The following is an 18048-nucleotide window of genomic DNA, read 5'->3' on the forward strand; positions in this document are numbered from 1 at the left end:
AATAATTTACTTCAAAAGATTGGTTTAGAATCAGATAATGACATCCCAGCATGTTTCTTCGCGGGAGGCGTAACTTGTTGTAGTAGGCAGGCGTAATTCGCAGGGGCGTGGTTTGTAGTAGGCTACAGCGGGACGCAGACTGCAGGTAAAAACGGCGTGGATAACTTGTTTGCAGGTATTCACTGCTCTGTAGAGGACACTGTTTCTCCCCAACACATGTCTAGAGAGCATTTATTTCAATACGATAGCAGATAGAAGGAACTCTCAGATAAATCTAGAAAAAGTAAAAGATTTGACATTAATTGAATAGTAGGCTATGGAAGAAACTGGAACACACCTCAGAACGGTTTTATCGAGGTAACTATATATATAGCCTATATATAATAATAAGATCTGTGATGCTGTTCACCTGAGGTGGTTCTCTGTATTTTCTATATTATTTATTTATTAAACGTCCTGTCTCCTTCTGCCCGTTTGTGCTGTCATCAGCCAGCACCCCTTCTTCTGTCCTGAATCTGATCCCTCTGTCCCGTCTTCTGTGCGATCTGCCGGCTACGGATAATCACAACAATAAGACCTTAAGTAAAGGTGCCAACTGTCTAGTTTTCTGCTCAGATTATGGCATACATTGAAACAAAAAGATGCTAGTACGATTTTAAGTGATAGCTACAACAACTGGGACAACTTTGTTGAACATAGTGGAATATTTATGTGACGCAGTACACTTTTACTTTTAGGACTTGAGACATATACCCACAAAAAAATCACCTTAGAATCATCTGATCAGTTTTAGGTCCTCAGTTTGATCATTTTATGTCGATGAAGCACTAAGTCTTTTTCTAACGCTTTATTATTGATTTTCATATCACAACTTGTTATGACTTCCATGGCTCAAAGTGCATTTTGACAGATTGCACGTCGAAAATCACTTTTACTTTCATTTAGTAATGCAGCAAACGGTTAGAAATTCTTCTTTTTTTACTTTCTAAAAACAAATCTGCATAAATTACTTCACACTTATTTATAGGACTGGATGCTGCTTGACCTACATGTGTTCGAAAATGCAAATCTTATCATTTTTTTATTTGTTGTGTGTTGGTGTGTGTGTAGTCCTTGAAAACAAAATGTCCCCACAAATATGGAAATATCCAAAATCCTTGTCTGTATGGGTGCTTTTTGAAAATGTAAAAATGCAGAAAGTTTTATTTGATGGGTAGTGGTATAGAATATACAGTTTGTACAGTATAAAAATCATTCTGTCTATGGAAAGTTCCCATGAAACATGAAAACGCAACATGCGTGTAGCCTATAGTGCCCAAGGCGATGGCTTTTATTCAAACATACAATGCATTTGAATAAACTTTGCTAAGAAAAGAACAGAAGAACAACTTGCTGTATTTGAAAGGTTCATACTGAAGAGTCAGTTGTGTTGTTGGTCATGACGTTTAATTTTCAAAAGGTAATAGATATGTTTTGTGTCCATCACTAAGTTATGTTATTTCTGGATTGCAGATCGTACAGGAGAACCGAAGGGTAATGTATATTTATCTTTCTCTGTTGATTCAACCCTTATTGTTTACATCTAATGTTACAGCTTAAAAGTCAATGTGGAAACCATGTTGCGTGTTCATATTTATCTCTAAAATCTTGTTTACAATTAGACTCCCAACTGTGTGCGTAATTCACTTATTTGCCATGGCACTTAGAAGATTAATTGACAGACAAGGCCTATATTTTAACTGTTTAGTCTATTGCAGTGAGCTTCCCAACAAGGTCAGTGTTTGCATGTAATTAAAAAGGCAGTTGAAATCGATACAAAAATTGAGTCAAAAGTCTAGACACTTGACTAGATTTTACATTTCTCTTATGTCTACATATATTACACACATATAAATTATATGTGTGTGTGTGTTGGACCGGATAATAAAGGAAAAAACGGGTAACAAGTGTCCACCATAGAAACTCAACTCAACTCGATTCATTTTTGTTTTCATAATTTTGATGACTTTACTATTATTCTAAAATGTATCAGTAAGTGTATCCAAACTTTCGACCTGCATGTGTTTTAAACTAATAGGCAGTCCCTCTTAAACCTGACGTCAATTAAGTAAGTCAAATATCTTAGTGGGATTTTGAGAATGTAGGTCAGGGTTCTTTTGACACAAATAAATACTATGTGGATACGCATGTGATGAGGACTGGAGTTCTCCATTCATGCCTTTTGTGTTTTGCATGAACAGATGCTTGGTAGTAGGGGTCATAATTATATCTTTGAGCTTAATTCTTTGTGACTACATCTGAAGTGCCTAAAGGTGACTACCACAAAGCAAGTTTGGTAGCAGAAAAAGTAGAGGAAGACAGAGTGAGTGAGAGAAAGAGAGCGAGCAGGCGTGAAGGGGGTGTGTCTTGAGTGTTGGGCTTCCAGGGATGGTTTTGGTCACCACCCTAACACAGACCCCCACAGAACTGCTCAACTGCAGCACGGTAGGGTTGCACTGTGCATGGTGTTTGTGGCTGCGTGTGTGTTTTAATGAAGCAAACTGGGGTGGCAAGTCTTTGCTTGTGTGTGTCTGTACGCGCCTGCGTGTGTAACAGGAGGCGTTTTGATGTTTCCGTGTATGTTGTTGATTCTTTGTCCAAAGTTTTATGTTGATTTGTGTAGTGCTGTGAAACCGTCAAGTTGTACTTCAACAGACATTTCATTAGTTCTGCTGTACTGGAGGTTTTTGAAAACCAAGAATTACTTTGACATTTTATTAGGTCTAATGATGCTAGAATGAGACTGGAAGTGTTTTATCTCAATATCTAGTGGTTGTAAAACTGTTCAAATTAACTTTATTTCATTTGGCATTTATGTGCATATCAAATGTGTAATAATGGAGATAGTGAAGTAATGCATTATTTTACACACATCTGGCTTGAGGTCCTGGTAATCTTGTGATCCTGGTAACCGAACAAACTCCTACCACAACAAAGCTGCACTGATCTTGACCTTGCATATTATCTATAATTATGAATTATGAAAAGAAAGAAAAAAATGAGACAAAGTGTCCTAGACGCTCAGCATTAAGAGGGTTGATTTAGGGTTTGTAAAAGAGAGACGGTTTGTGGGTTGATTTAGTGTGTGCAAAGGAGAGCGGGCGGAAAGTAGCAAAGAGATACAGCTGTAAATAATAAAAATCAGGCGGTTTGCCAATCAGATAATCTTTGTCCAGAAAACCATCCTAGGGTTAGGGTTAAAACTAGTAAATTAGTGTTATTTATTATTTTATCTTGTGACACTTGAATGTGGAGAATGAGTGGAGGGAGTTCAAAAAATGAAATACAATTACAGTTTTAATTAGATGATTGATAGTATGGCATGATAATTTAACTTTTTTTGCAATTAATATTAATCATTCCATATTAAAAAAAAGTGTAATTTTCGATTACTTCTGAGCATTTTCAAGGAGGAGCAGTGGTAATCCTGGAGCTGTGCTGGTATTGTTATTCCACCCCTAACTTATTAATATACATGTCTATGTGTATTTTATTTGTTTTTAGTACAAGCAAACCCTGGTCTTGTACATAGTTATATGTGGTTGCACTTGTGGACCATGTTAAACTTTGCAATAAATAAATAATCATAAAAAAAAAGTGTAATTTTCCAGTATGCGTAGTCACGTTTGACGATTCAACTTTTACATTCAAATTAATTGTATTGAGATGTTGCCATGCTGGATATGTGCAAACATTTTAACATTTCACTTTTTGTCTGATTTTAATAGTGCGTAACGCTTTCCACCTTCTCCACAGCCCTCATAAAATCATTAATAGCATTTGTCTTTTTTTCAAAATGTGTTTTAGCGGAACAAATTATTCACTTTGAATAAATAATAAACATTTTTGGCAAGAAAAAAAATATCCCCTGATGGAAACTAAATGAAATGGGTTAGCTGTTTATAATTATAGTAATAGAATGAGGAAAAGACAAGCAGGGATCCCCCCCCCCCCCCCTTTCGATTATTCCTGACATTATTATAATCATTATGTTTTGATGTATTTGTTAATAAGTTCTCACTCTGGTCGCTCTGCCCACCTGCCTCACTACTCCTCAACTTCAACTAGAAATTGCAAACAGCTTTTAGAGAATGCTAGGCTGAAAGAAATGCAGGTCCTGGAAGCAACTTTCTCCAGCTAATTTTAGACATTGAATCACAATTTTATTAAAACGCAATATAATATATTTGTATTGAATAGTGATGGATTGATTGGTATTGATCAGCAAGTGTTAAACTTGTTTGACCCTTTAGTCCTTAAACACAAATAAAAATAGTTGTAGATCTTTTACACGAGTTCAACATGTTGTAATGTTTGTTCTTACTTAACTCTCACATGTTGATATGTATATGTACCAACAAATGTAAGATCTTCTGAAGAATTAGTGTCAAGGTTGGGTTAAGTGCAAGTTTTTGGTTTATCTGTGTGTAACATTGGGTACAGTCTCTTATTGTAATTTGAGGATCATAAGTGACAGGCATAGTGAGAATAAATATGTGTCTTGACATCTCCCTAAAGCCTTAAAGTCGCTGTGGCATGTACAGAGTTCACTTAGCATTTTACAGCCATGTTTTAAGGGTATATTTATCAAAATCTTCAGAAACCTTGCAAAACAACATGTTTTTTTCTGTCAAAGATGATGTATGACTTTTTAAGACCACTTATTATGAGAATGAATGACTGGGGTAAATCCGTGTCAAATTCCCCTCTTTTTGTTCTGCAGCTGGCCCTGAGCAGTCCTTCCTTGTTTTCCAACCTGAGCTTGTTAAAACATACAGGTTAAGGACCAGTCCCCCTCTCCTTGCTGTCTCCATCCCAGCCCGCTCTGTTCCACACCCAGCCCCTCTTCTCCAGGCTCTCTATCCCCTCATGGGCACGATATCAGCCAGTGCAAGAGGACCACCTTCTCAGCCCTAACAGCAGTCCTCACCATGGAGATGAAACAACCAATGATGATGGATCAAGAGGACGGGGGAAAGCAGGAGAAAGAACAGGAGTCGCAAGAGAACGGCAGGCTGGTCGCGGACAGCGCTCTGAAATCCTGCTCCGGGTCTGGGCAGGTCTCCAACGGTTATCCCAGCACATCCCCACAAAGTCCCAGGGAAGGTGCAGGTGCTGGGATGGACAGGGGCAGCACCCCTGGAACATTCAGGACACTGGTGGTCCAGCAGACCAGCCTGGATCCACCTAGGGAAACCTGGAGCAAAAAGATGGACTTTCTGCTGTCGGTGATCGGGTATGCAGTGGACCTGGGCAATGTGTGGCGCTTTCCCTACATCTGCTACCAAAACGGAGGGGGTAAGGTCAAAAGGCAATAGTGCTACTGAAGCTGCAGGCAACACTGAGACAGAGAAGTGTGATGCACTCTAGTGGAGTTAAACAAATATTGTGTCGCATCCCATTAAAAGAAAGATTCCTGTCTTAAAGACAAGATCAACTAGGTACTGTTTGCTTAAAACTAACAAACAGACAATGGGGAATTCTGCTGTTGTCTCCGCTCTTTGTGCGTTCCAGCTCGCATCTTCAGTGCAAACAGGCTTTAGTCTCCTTTCATTGAATTTGAAGTAATAAAATCTTTGTAATTTCCTGTTTCACCATGCAAGGGGAGTGCATGAGAGATAAAGTGGGCAAGGAGACACTCGTCGCATCCAACGCCAATAATTGTGGCTCTCGTGGGTGGGACTTTCTCATATTGTTTAATAATCTGGCTCACTGCTACTCAATCAACATCTATCTAGCGTTCACGTCAAACGCTCAAGTATAAAGCTTTAATCAAGCACAGAGGGCTTGTCTGAACAGGAACGTTTTGTGTATGTTAGCGCCTTTTATGCTGTTTTTGTAAGTATAATGGTGTTTTCAGGATGTGTTGTGGAACCGTGAAGTTCAAGTTGCACTTCCTGTGTAAATCCCTTTGCTTCAGGTGCCTTTCTCCTGCCGTACCTGCTGATGGCTGTCTTTGGTGGTGTGCCTCTGTTCTACATGGAGCTGGCTTTGGGCCAGTTCCACCGCAGTGGGTGTATCTCCATCTGGAAACACATTTGCCCCATCTTCAAGGGTAAGAAGGGTTCGCTTCACAAGAATCAGACATCTGAGACAGAGGACCCGGGTTAACAACACTCAGACAGATAGTGGCAGACTGACATGTGGGGGGCTGATAGTACACGCTCCCTTGACATTCTTCTAAACGTCTTACCGATTTCACTCTCTCTTTGTTGATAGCCAGGACTCTGTTATGGAAATTGTCACATTTACCTGGTAAAATGCCAGCTGCTTTAAGAACCCTTATTATATGTAAATGCAACTTGGTCCTAAATGTCACCCACTCCCCTAAATTGTAAGTTAGATATTTGTTTTTCCTGTTCTCTTCCAGGTATAGGCTTTGCCATCTGCATCATTGCACTTTACATTGCCTTCTACTACAATACCATAATGGCCTGGGCTCTCTACTACCTCCTGTCCTCCTTTCACACCACACTGCCCTGGACCACCTGCAACAACCGGTGGAACACTCCCAACTGCACCCACTACCTGTCCACCGACTTGAATGTCTCCTGGACCGAAAACTCCATCTCTCCTGCTGAGGAGTTCTATATGTAAGTGCATGTAAGTGCATGTAAATGCAAGTCCAGGTTTAAAGGGATAGAAACTAAGAACTTTGCCTTACTTTCATCAGGCTTCATGTACCATCAAGAGACTTTTGTGTTTGAAAGAGGAAGATCCTGAAAGATGCAGGGGGGAATGGGTTTTGTATCTTCTGCTTTAGGAGAGATTTAGGGATTTTATTTTGTTTTCCAATCAAATTATGAGTGTAACTTCAATGAAAGGCTTGCTTTATTTACGGAATTATAAGTTTTTATTTTTTTTATGTTTTTTCTGTACGTTGGGTACAATTAGATGATATTATTCTACTCACGCTTCAACCATCGACATTTAAAAGTGCATCAACAAGGTACTTTCAACAAGATAACATAAATAACCCCAAAAGCAATATTCTTTCCACGGGTTAAATATCAGTAATACATATCTGTAGTATGTAACATACGTTGCCTTAATCAAAAATGTTCATTAACTTCAGCATTGCGTAATACTATTTCATAGTGATTTCCGTAATTTTCAGATTCCATTCCAGTGAATTATTAATGGGATATGTCGTAAACTAAATCGAAAAACAGACCACATATGTGCTGTATATGTTGTCATTTTATCATACTATTATAGCGAAATGCAAAGGGAAAAAGAAAATTATCAAGAAGAAATGAATGCAGCAACCGAAACAAGCTCTTATTCTTGTAACGTCACGTTCCCTAAACCCGAAGTGCCGCCCATAATTCAAAACGCAGTAAGCTCGTCAGGAATAAGGTGGATAAATGTTGCTCCTAGTTTGTATCTAACTGTCTTGCACTCATCAGTCCTTTTCTGAAAGATCCACCTTCACTGTAAAGAAGAAGTTGCTGCCTTAAATCAAGTACAATCAACCCCTTACATTTTAAGGAGTACAATCAAGTAATTTCAACTTAAATTACATTAACCTGACATAAAAAACAAGTTGAATCTTGTATAACTCATAAAAAAAAGTTGCTTGACTAATTTTGACGAGTTAAAGCGATGTAAAAACATACGTTGTCCTAACTTATTGATCATATACTACAGGCATACCTTTATAAACTGGTAGCCAACTTCCCTCATGTCCTTAGACGGCAGGTGCTGCAGGTTCATCTGTCTCCTGGTCTTCATCAGCTGGGCTGGGTGAGCTGGCAGCTAGCCCTGTGTCTGTTGTTCATCTTCACTGTTGTCTACTTCAGCATCTGGAAGGGGGTCAAGACATCTGGCAAGGTAAGATATACAGAAAACCTCAAGGCAAGGGTAAAAATAGCTACCTTGACTTTAGATAGTTGTTCAACAGTTGCACCTTTGTTTAGCAGTTTCTTCACGACTCTCTCTGGTAGGTAGTGTGGGTGACTGCTACCTTTCCATACCTGGTGTTGCTGATCCTGTTGGTAAGAGGGGCCACCCTGCCTGGAGCATGGAGAGGAGTGATCTTCTTCCTGAAACCTGATTGGAGCAAACTTCTAACCACTTCAGTGAGTGGAAACTAATTCAACCATTTTGAATACTAAGATATTGCACAATCTGTGTCTGTCTTCCTCCTAAACACATACTACTTCTTATCATCTGTCAGATATGATATGGATGAATGAAAATATTTATTGACAAATCACTCTATCTGTGTTTTTTTCAGGTTTGGCTTGATGCAGCTGCACAGATCTTCTTCTCTCTGGGTCCAGGATTTGGTGTTCTCCTGGCCTTTGCCAGCTACAATCCTTTTCATAACAACTGCTACAAGTACCTCACATTCATACCGTCATTTTCTATTGTATTATTGAAATTCTACACTAACACAGGTCACTAACTACGTCATCACGTCAGGCTGAATGATTCCGACCAAGGCACTGCTTGTCCGAAACATATCTCTATTTATTATTAGGATGTCTGTCAAAATCCCGGTTTAGGTACAAAGTGACCTGCTGAGGTCACCAATCTGAGGTTTTTGGCTCCAGTATGTCTGCAGATGGTCATTTCACCTCTCGTTTGTGCCAGTAAAAGTGTATTAAAACATAAACACACACACACACAGATACACCGCTTCTTCAAGGTTGGAGTTGGTCGAGTTCTAGCTCTGACCAGGAAACTCTCCAAAAACACACTGATAAGATATTTTTTTTTCTCTCAGGAAGAGGTCAAGACAATGTTTGTCATTATTCTCTTATGACTTAAGAAACATAGGCTAACAGGGTCAGCTTGAAGAGTAAATATAGGTTTTAACAAGAATTAGGGGCTTCTCTCATAACTACAAAGAGAACGTGAACAGTGAACAGACATTCCCTTACACCATTTTTATTCCCCCTGCAACTTGTTGCACATGTTTCTATTCAGGTTTATATAATGTCCTGACAACCTGCCACAACACCTTTTCGTAATCACCACTCAGATTTTCTTCTTTTTTCCAGAAATCCCAGCAAACACAGAACGTTCCCCTAACGTTCCCGAATGGTCCCATGAGGTTATTTTTATGGGAACCAAACAAGAACATTATAGGAACGTTCCATGTAGGTTATTTTTAGTAGAGCCCGACCGATAAAGGATCGATGAAGGGCGATACCGAAACAAATATTTTTGGGTTTTAAAATCCGATATTCCGATATATCGGCCGATATTTTATTTATTTTATTTTTTTTAAACTGGACATGATAGTCACAAATTTTGTCATGCTTATTTGAGTTAAGAGAACTGATGGGGATGTTCTTATAATTGTTATTAAAGCAATGTATGTCTCATGACCAACTAAATGAGTGTTGCTAACAGGGACGGTGTAGAGTGCCTGCTGGTGGACAAACTATACAACTCCAACACTCATGACATTGTTCAAGCGTGTGTCGTCCGTTTTTATTTTATTTTTGAAATATTTATTTATCGCCATTATAACTGCCGATACCGATAGTTTGAAAAATGCCTAATATCGGCCGATAATATCGGTCTGCCGATATATTGGTCTGGCTCTAATTTTTAGGTTCCATTTTTATAACGTAAGAAGAATGTTCTGGGAATGTTCCCTTAACCTTAAGGGAAAGCTCTAGGAACGTTCTGGGAACCAAAAATTCCCAGAACCTAAATTCCCTTTTTTTTCTGTGGCTCCCTGTTTGTTATCTTATTTGTCCCTTCTTTTAGCTCACATCTTTATATCTCTCTTTGATTTTCAGAGATGCATTGATCACAAGCTCAGTGAACTGTTTGACCAGTTTCCTGTCAGGCTTTGTGATCTTCACAGTGCTAGGCTACATGGCAGAGATGCGCCACCAAGGTGTGGAGACTGTAGCTAAGGATGCTGGTGAGCGCCACGTTTACTTTACGCTTGCTCCCATTTCCATTCAAATAAGTACGAATTAGAGAATTTTTGATTATTTAAACCATAATACCAAATAAATCATTGCATATGAAAGTTGATGAGAAGCCATACAATGTGATATGGCCGTTTACATTGAAATTACATTTGATGGACCTGTGGTGATTGAATGCATGTGTTCGAAGGTCCCAGTCTGCTCTTCATCATCTATGCTGAGGCTATTGCCAATATGCCTGCTGCTACGTTCTTCGCCATCATATTCTTCCTCATGATAATTATGCTGGGGCTGGATAGCACGGTCGGTCTTTCTTTCTTTCTTTCGAGACAGTTTTCTCTTAATGAATGAGCTTTTTTCCCTGTTTACTCGGCTTATTGTCTCTGAATTTAGTATGATGTATTGTCCTCAGTGTTTCATTACATTAGGTCTTTAGTGTGCATATTTAACCCATTCCTTTCCTTATAGTGATCACACTCACAATGAAGTCATGTTAGCCATGGCTTATTACAGTCTGCTAATTGAATAACTCTATATGTAGTCTAATTTTCTTTCATTATAATGTTTGTCCCTGTCAAAAACCAGAGTTAGTGCTATTTTCAACGTAAGGAGCATTATTTGGATTAATGCCTGTACAGGTTCAATGGGTCCTTGACCTACTTTTCTATCATCCCCTGCTTTTCTTGCTTTTTACGACAGTTTGCTGGTCTGGAAGGTGTAATTACAGCCATGTTGGATGAGTTCCCCCACCTGTTGGTCAAAAGAAGAGAATGGTTTGTTCTCGGCCTGGTGTGTGTCTGTTATTTGGGCGCCCTCTCGACTCTCACCTACGTGAGTCAGACAGCACAGCTAACAAAGCTTGCTTTGCATTGGAGGTCTTTAAACATTATCCAGAGACCAAACTTGGAATTTTACCAAAACAACATTGTCATTTTCCTAAGTGTGCACATTTGTTATTGCTTTTAATACTGGCGCAATGTGTTTGTAGGGAGGTGCGTTTGTTGTTAAACTATTTGAGGAGTATGCCACGGGCCCTGCTGTTATCACCGTAGTCTTCCTCGAGGTCATTGCTGTTTCCTGGTTCTATGGTAGGTATTGGATTCCAGCTAAATCATTCAAAACATCCCTTTAATTTATTTTGATATGTTCCGCTGGTCTAATTAAGCGTCGGTTTGACAAAACCTGAGCAAACAAACTCTTATGTAGTTTCTTAATGAATTGTCTAGACAAGATCATCCCTAGAGGCTTTAAAGCTTGAGCCAGAAATGTATACTTTTGACATGTCACAAGTTTTGTATTACAGTTCCTCTCTAAAAGCATTGCTATTAAACCTCCTAGCATTTGTATTTCTTAGTTTTGGACTGTTTCCCCCTTCCTATGAGAGTCAATGAAAATCTCTTTTTAGTCACTGCTACACGGAGAGAGAAGTCATAATGTCAAACTATAAAATTGTCTAGTCATTTTATCACTTTATTCTCTGCTGTCCATCTGTTCTTTCTTGTCCACCTACCATCTATAAGTCTCAAAATGTTATCATGCACTTCAATAGTTTCGTAATATGATATGACTCTTCAGGCAATTTGCACTTAGTTTGTTTATAAAATACTTGCAGGGACGACACGTTTCTGCAACGACGTGCAGCTGATGCTTGGCTTTGCCCCTGGTATTTTCTGGAGGGTCTGCTGGGTAGCCATCTGTCCCTGCTTCCTATTGGTCAGTCCATTACATAACATTTATGCTTCTATGGACTTACCTAAGCAACCTATATTGCTTTCAATGAATTTATTGTATCAGTTTATGCATTCCCTAGGTTTCATACCCATGATTTTGGCATATGCTACGCTGCTTGGGCTATACATCCAGTCCAGAAATTGCTTTCACTTACAAATACATTCAAATAGATTGTTGGCCCAAAACATCATTATTTGTATACTGTCATTATCTACTAACCCTCATGTCATTCCAAACATGTATGACTTTCTTCTGCAGAACACAACTGAACTGTGTGATTTTTACCCCTAGCTAGCGGTGAAAAGGTATATAACCATCCATTGAATATTAGTTTATGTTCCTCTCAATTCCGATTTCGTTTTAACTTCTAGGGTGGCCAATGTAGTCCAAGATTAACATGGCTTCCAGTTCGACCTCGTCCATGAGTGTTAACTCAAACGTAAACACGAATGGTATGTCCCTCTTTGGCTAATGTACTTTCAAGATGTAGGGGCAACATGGCGACCGACATTAGAACCCCTAACCCGTATGTGTTTTCAATGGCATATTATACACTCACGAGAATACATTATTACTTGAACGAAGTAAATTTACATTAATGAGCACATATATTTTTGAAAGAACTAAGTGTTTTTAGCTAAGAATAAACTAAAAGAGTTGCACAGTGCAGCTTTAAGGATTTGTTTCAACTGTTTTTGCCCTTACAATGAAAGTCAATAAGGTCCAAAATAGAAAAAAAAGGTAAGTCATACATATTTGGGCCAACATGAGAGTGAGTAAATGATAACAGATCCCAGCATGTCAGATATGCAAATACTGTTTTGTAAAGAATTTTTTTTCTTTCATTTTTTCCTCATTGTTTCATGCCTGCAGTTCATTATTGTGAGTTTCCTGGCATTCCCTCCCGAGGTGAAGCTGTTTGACTACCTCTACCCTTTCTGGACCACAGTGCTCGGCTACTGCATCGGAGTCTCCTCCTTCATCTGTGTGCCTTCCTACATGGTCTACTATCTGATCACCACCAAAGGAACCTTCAAACAGGTGAGCCAAGACAGACTAAACTGTAAATGGCCTGATCACGTAACATTTAAACATATTACAGCAGCAAAAACACAATTATGCTGCAATGCATCGGTACACTTTCCCTGTTTGAGGCGTGAAGATAGACATCAAAGGGCCTCATGGCTGTCAGTCACTACATGCATCCATACAGTGACTTTGAGAGTGTGTTTAGTCACAGGATGTGTGTTTGGCAGATGGTGAAAAATGACACAAGGTTAATCTTTGTTGCTTCTGTGATATATAACTACCAGAGCTTTTAGCATGTCAGGTTTTGGGTGATTAATTATGTGTCTAACAGTGGAGAGTTTTAGCCTACAGCTGTTCACTATTTAACTGCTAAAGAACTGCATTGCATCACTTAGTGCGTTGTGAAATCCTTTCATTTACTGTATAAGCAGTCTCTAAGACATTTCTTTGAAGTTGAGCTGTTACTGTCTTCACTCGCAGTAGCTTAAATGTTTTGACAGTTCATGATGTAAAATCTTTGTGCCACTCTCACTGCTTACCCCCATAGCGTCTGCTAAAAAGCATAACCCCTGAGGCTTCGGGGTCCAGCGGCCCTCAGAGAGACACAATTGTCATCACCAATGCCGTGTGACACATATCGTCCTCTGCTGGACATATAGCACAAACACGGCGGGCCCGTGGCTCCTGTAAGGGCCCCGGCCGACCTCCCTTCACACCTCACCCCAGAGGAGTCTGCTACCCCCCTGTATTGTGTGACGGTGGGGCCAGGCCTCCGAATACAGCCGTTGTTTATTGTATTCTTGCCGTCCATGTGTTATCAGTCATCGCTCATATGACTTATTGACCGACGTGGAAAGTTCTTGAGATTGTGTTTTTTTTGTCTTTCCATTGTTCATTTTATATGTGTGTGTGTGTAGCTCATGACTACATGAGTACACTACCATTCAAAAGTTTGGGGTCAGTAGGATTTTTTTTTCTTTGAAAGATAATCACCACTTTTATTCAGCAAGGATGCATTAAAGGTGACAGTAAAGACTTTTACATTGTTACAAACAAATTCTGTTTCATATAAAGGCTGTTTTTATCTTTCTATTCATCATAGAATCCTGGGAAAAGCATATCATGGTTTCCACAAAAATACTGTGCAGCAAAACTGTTTTACATTGCTAATATTAAGAAATGTTTCTTGAGCATCAAATCATCATATTATAATGATTTTCTGAAGGATCATGTGACACTGAAGACTGCAGTAATCATTTATTAAAATAGAAAACAGTTTTATATTATTAAATAATAATATTTCGCAATGATTTTGTTTGTTTGTTTGTTTTTATCAAATAAATGCTGCCTTGGTGAGCATAAAATACTTCTTTGAAAACTAAAAATATCGTACTGCTCCCAAACTTTTGAATGCTGGTAAATCTGCTCAGTGAAGTTTGGGATGTGAACAGGAATGGACGCACAAATGATTCAATTTACTTTATGAAGATATAACATAAATATATCTATTGTTTTTCTACAATCATTTGTTTTTAAAAAACTAACTAAATACATAAAGATTGCTATATTATGGTTTTGTGACCAATTTCAGGTATATTTTACATGTACACACATTTATATAAGTCCATATTCTTTATTGTTATTACAGAAATTTGTACCGTAAGTATGACTCCAATGAATCTGTTTTTGGTTTAAAGACTGAATCCATCATTAATTATGGATATATTGTCTTTTTTTTCTATATATTTTTTTTTTTTTCCTTTCAGGTGTGGTAAGGGTAAGTTAGGTTACGGTTGTTGGTTTAAAATGACAGAAGCAAGAGCCTAAATAATTTTTATTTACGTCCAGATGTATTTTTTGTTTTATTTGTTTTTTGTTGTTTTTTGCACAGGTGTGTTTGTGTGTGTGTGTGTGTGTGTGTGAGTGAGTGCGTTTATGTGTGTGTCTTTGTCCACCAATCCCGTATACAGTATGTAACAGTTATTAAGTGTTTAGCCTACTTTTGGTGGATATGTACCAACTGTTCGACATATGTATATTTATTTGTGGCGTATTTCAATTCACATAATGCTTATTTTGTTTATTTACAACTGGAACTCTTTGTCTGCCTATACCAGTTTCCAAGGATGGGACCAAAATATTCAGGACTGGGGAAACCAAATGTATAAGACTTAAGTCTTGAGACTCGGTTATTGAAAAACCCATATTGATCGACCACTAGCATGCTCCTCAATATCAACGGGGGCTCTGAGCATTTCTTTTTTTTTTTTTACATATTTCTTCATGTGTGTTAAAGTAGCAGAAACCAAAAACTAATATGCTTGTTTCAAACGCTTCAGCCTTGATTCTTTTTTTTTTATGAGAAAAAAAAGGTGTGACTGGATAATGTATGTGCATGTGTAATTTGTGAGTCTTGCTGTTTGTGCGGTCCGACGTTCTGTTACTCGTTGATTTCGTGGAGTGGGAAAAATGTGAGGAAGTCGATTTCTCTGTCGAACTGACATGTGTGAGCTGTACATTGAGGTAGAAAAGTCACAAGCCATGGTCAGTTACGTCAGTGAGTGTGTGTGCATCCCGTAGACGTGAGTCTATATTGTGCATCTGTGTGTGTGTGGGTGTGTGTGCTTCAGTCCAGTGCTGACTTTTCCTCTTCTTTCTCAACAGAATTTAATATTCTGTCTATCGAAGTATTGAAAATCTATAGTACTAACTATGATCTATGTATATCTTCAAGACTGTTCAGAGAAATTATGTATAGGACAAAGACATATATGAATTATTAAGAAATATAAAATAAAGGTATATGTATAATGGATGTGTGTCTTTATTGTGTTTATCATATAAATATGGAGGTATTTGGCTCGTTCAAAGTACAGAATTTGTTGCTTACATAGAAGAAATAGTACAAAAAGTTGAATAATTATTTCTTTTAAAATGTTTTTTCTTCTATTTGTCTTTTCTTATTAAATATTTAACCAGTAAATCATAAATATACAGTTCAAACGTTTGGGGTCAGTAAGATGCTTTTAAATAAATTAAAGCTTATATTCAGCCAGGATCCATTAAAATGGTTGAAAGTGACAGTAAATGCATTAATAGTGTATACAAAATGTCAACATTTCAATAACCTTCTATTTATCAAAAAAATTAAAATAAAATAAAATATTAAACAACACAACTGTATTCAACATAATAATACGTAAGTATCAAATCTAAATGATTTCTAAAGGATCATGTGACATTGAAGACTGGAATAATGATGCTGACAATTCAGCTTCCCCATCACAGGAATATTTTACATTTCATTTATACATTTGTATTTTAACCTAATTTATATATATATTAAAACGTAAAGCCATAAAAGAATTCAAAAATCTTACTGACCCCCACACATTTTTTCAACAGTAGTGGTCATGAAAATTATGACAGACTATACAGAAAAATATAACTCATAAAAATTCTTTGACAACAATTGATTGCAGCTGAATCACGTCTAACTTCCTTGAGCTAATTCTTGATTCACTCTATCCACTCTATCTTTGGAAAACCCACTTATCCCACACTCCATGCTGAGAGCCTGTTATCGGGTTGGACACAGATAAATTAGGTTTTGGTCACAGACATTCTAAGGAGAAGATTGCAGACGTATACACACTTCTACTCTCCACCACAAGTCACAGAGGACAGAGCTATCAGTCATCTTCCTAATTCCCTAGAGGAGACACTCCACACAGTGAACCACAAGAACATTTTCTGCTTTTAGAGATACATTATCAAACCAATGGAAATCTAATTTTCATACCTGAGTTCAAATATGTATATGCTGAGATTACTTAAAGCTACACTGTGTGATTTTTACCCCCATCTAGCGGTGAAAAGGTATATGACCATCCAGTGAATATTAGTTTCTGTTCCTCTCAATTCCGATTTCGTTTTAACTCCTACTATGGCCAATCTAGTCCAAGATATAAAATGGCTTCCAGTTCGACCTCATACTTGAGTGTTAACTCAAACGTAAATGCGAAAGCCGAAGCTTGAATTAACGGGTATGTCCCTCTTTGGCTAATGTACTTTCAAGATGGAGGGGCAACATGGCGACCGACATTAGAACTCATAGACATCATATCGGTAGACGCCCTATTGACCGCTACTGCCTATTGGCACGGACAAGAATTGGAGCAGCCATCTTAAACCGGTCATCCACTCCGCTCAGTTTAATCTGAATGGCAGGTGAAATGAGCGATTAGAACAGGAAAATGCTCCACAATGCTCTGGCATCTCATCTGCTGCCACGCAACGAAACTAGGAATACGACCGGTTCAAGATGGCGGACGGATTTCTCGGTTTCCAGCGGCCAATAGGTTATCTAGTCTCTATATGATATCTATGTTAGAACCCCTTACCCGCATGTATTTTCAATGGCATATTATACACTCACAAGAATACTTTATTACTTGAACGAAGTAAACATACATTAATGAGCACATATATTTTTGAAAGAATTAAGCGTTTTTAGCTAAGAATAAACTAAAAGAGTTACACAGTGTAGCTTTAATTTTGGTGTGTTTTAAATGGTTATATTATTCTTAAAGGACTACATTGTGTTTATAAACTTTATTAAATATTACCAGGTTAATGGGGTCTATTCAGATTTTTCAATTATATAACATTTAATAGAAAATAAATAGAAAACATTTAGTTTATTATTATATAATTGTATCATTTATCATGAATTATTTATATATATATATATATATATATATATATATATATATAATTCATGATAAATGAATTGCATTGAGATTCACTCGTTATTGAAATGACTGTTTTCTGTTTTTACAGTGAGAGTCACATGCATCTCAAATTCTGAATGTGCAATAATAACAAGAATAATGCTGAGTTTCTGTCATCAGCAACTAATTTATACATTGTATGTGAACTGAAGCCTGGGCCTCTGAACCCAGAGACTGAACAAATACTCCTCTGCTCTCACACAAACTGAACTCATACACACAGTGCTGTTGAGTTACAGCTTTCACAAGTTGTACAATATCAATGTTTTTGGACCAAAAAAAACATAACACAAATATCTGATTACTTTAAAAGTAACAAATTCTAGAGAATTCTAAATTAATTTAAGAGAGAGAGAGAGAGAGAGAGAGAGAGAGAGAGAGAGAGAGAGAGAGAGAGAGAGAGAGAGAGAGAGAGAGAGAGAGAGAGAAGAAATACAGAGTAATGAGGGGTGTCAGTCATGTAACCCTTCTCTCTCTTTCTCTCTCTCTCTCTCTGTTTTTCATCATGGCAATTTCCTATGAGTCCCCTCTGGGAATGGGAACCTCCTGTCAGGTTTATC

General features: G+C 37.9%; 1 protein-coding gene across 2 annotated transcripts; it reads left to right on the top strand.

The window, feature by feature from the left end:
- Positions 1 to 178: 178 nt before the first annotated feature.
- Positions 179 to 15506, top strand: slc6a4a (solute carrier family 6 member 4a). 2 transcript variants are annotated; one of them, XM_089121188.1, is made up of 15 exons: positions 179 to 357; positions 1513 to 1533; positions 4763 to 5337; positions 5960 to 6094; positions 6410 to 6632; positions 7734 to 7872; positions 7986 to 8120; positions 8279 to 8382; positions 9798 to 9925; positions 10126 to 10238; positions 10635 to 10766; positions 10924 to 11023; positions 11548 to 11648; positions 12540 to 12707; positions 13243 to 15506. In XM_089121188.1, exons 3-15 carry the CDS (start codon positions 4971 to 4973, stop codon positions 13324 to 13326), a joined length of 1929 nt encoding a protein of 642 aa, XP_088977314.1. In that variant the 5' UTR covers positions 179 to 357; positions 1513 to 1533; positions 4763 to 4970; the 3' UTR covers positions 13327 to 15506. The 2 variants fall into 2 exon arrangements, with proteins under 2 accessions (XP_088977314.1, XP_039518498.2); XM_039662564.2 differs by lacking the exons at positions 179 to 357; positions 1513 to 1533 and adding an exon at positions 2405 to 2484.
- Positions 15507 to 18048: the final 2542 nt, after the last annotated feature.

Source organism: Pimephales promelas, chromosome 16 (assembly GCF_988280905.1).
Source record: "Pimephales promelas chromosome 16, fPimPro1.hap1.1, whole genome shotgun sequence".
NCBI lineage: Eukaryota > Metazoa > Chordata > Actinopteri > Cypriniformes > Leuciscidae > Pimephales > Pimephales promelas.

Bases quoted from the DNA above. Each gene is read 5' to 3' on its own strand.
- slc6a4a (XM_089121188.1), top strand. From the start codon at position 4,971: ATGGAGATGAAACAACCAATGATGATGGATCAAGAGGACGGGGGAAAG. The intron at 8,383-9,797 runs GTACCTCACATT...TTTGATTTTCAG, and splicing joins TTTCATAACAACTGCTACAA to AGATGCATTGATCACAAGCT. The intron at 10,767-10,923 runs GTGAGTCAGACA...ATGTGTTTGTAG, and splicing joins CCCTCTCGACTCTCACCTAC to GGAGGTGCGTTTGTTGTTAA.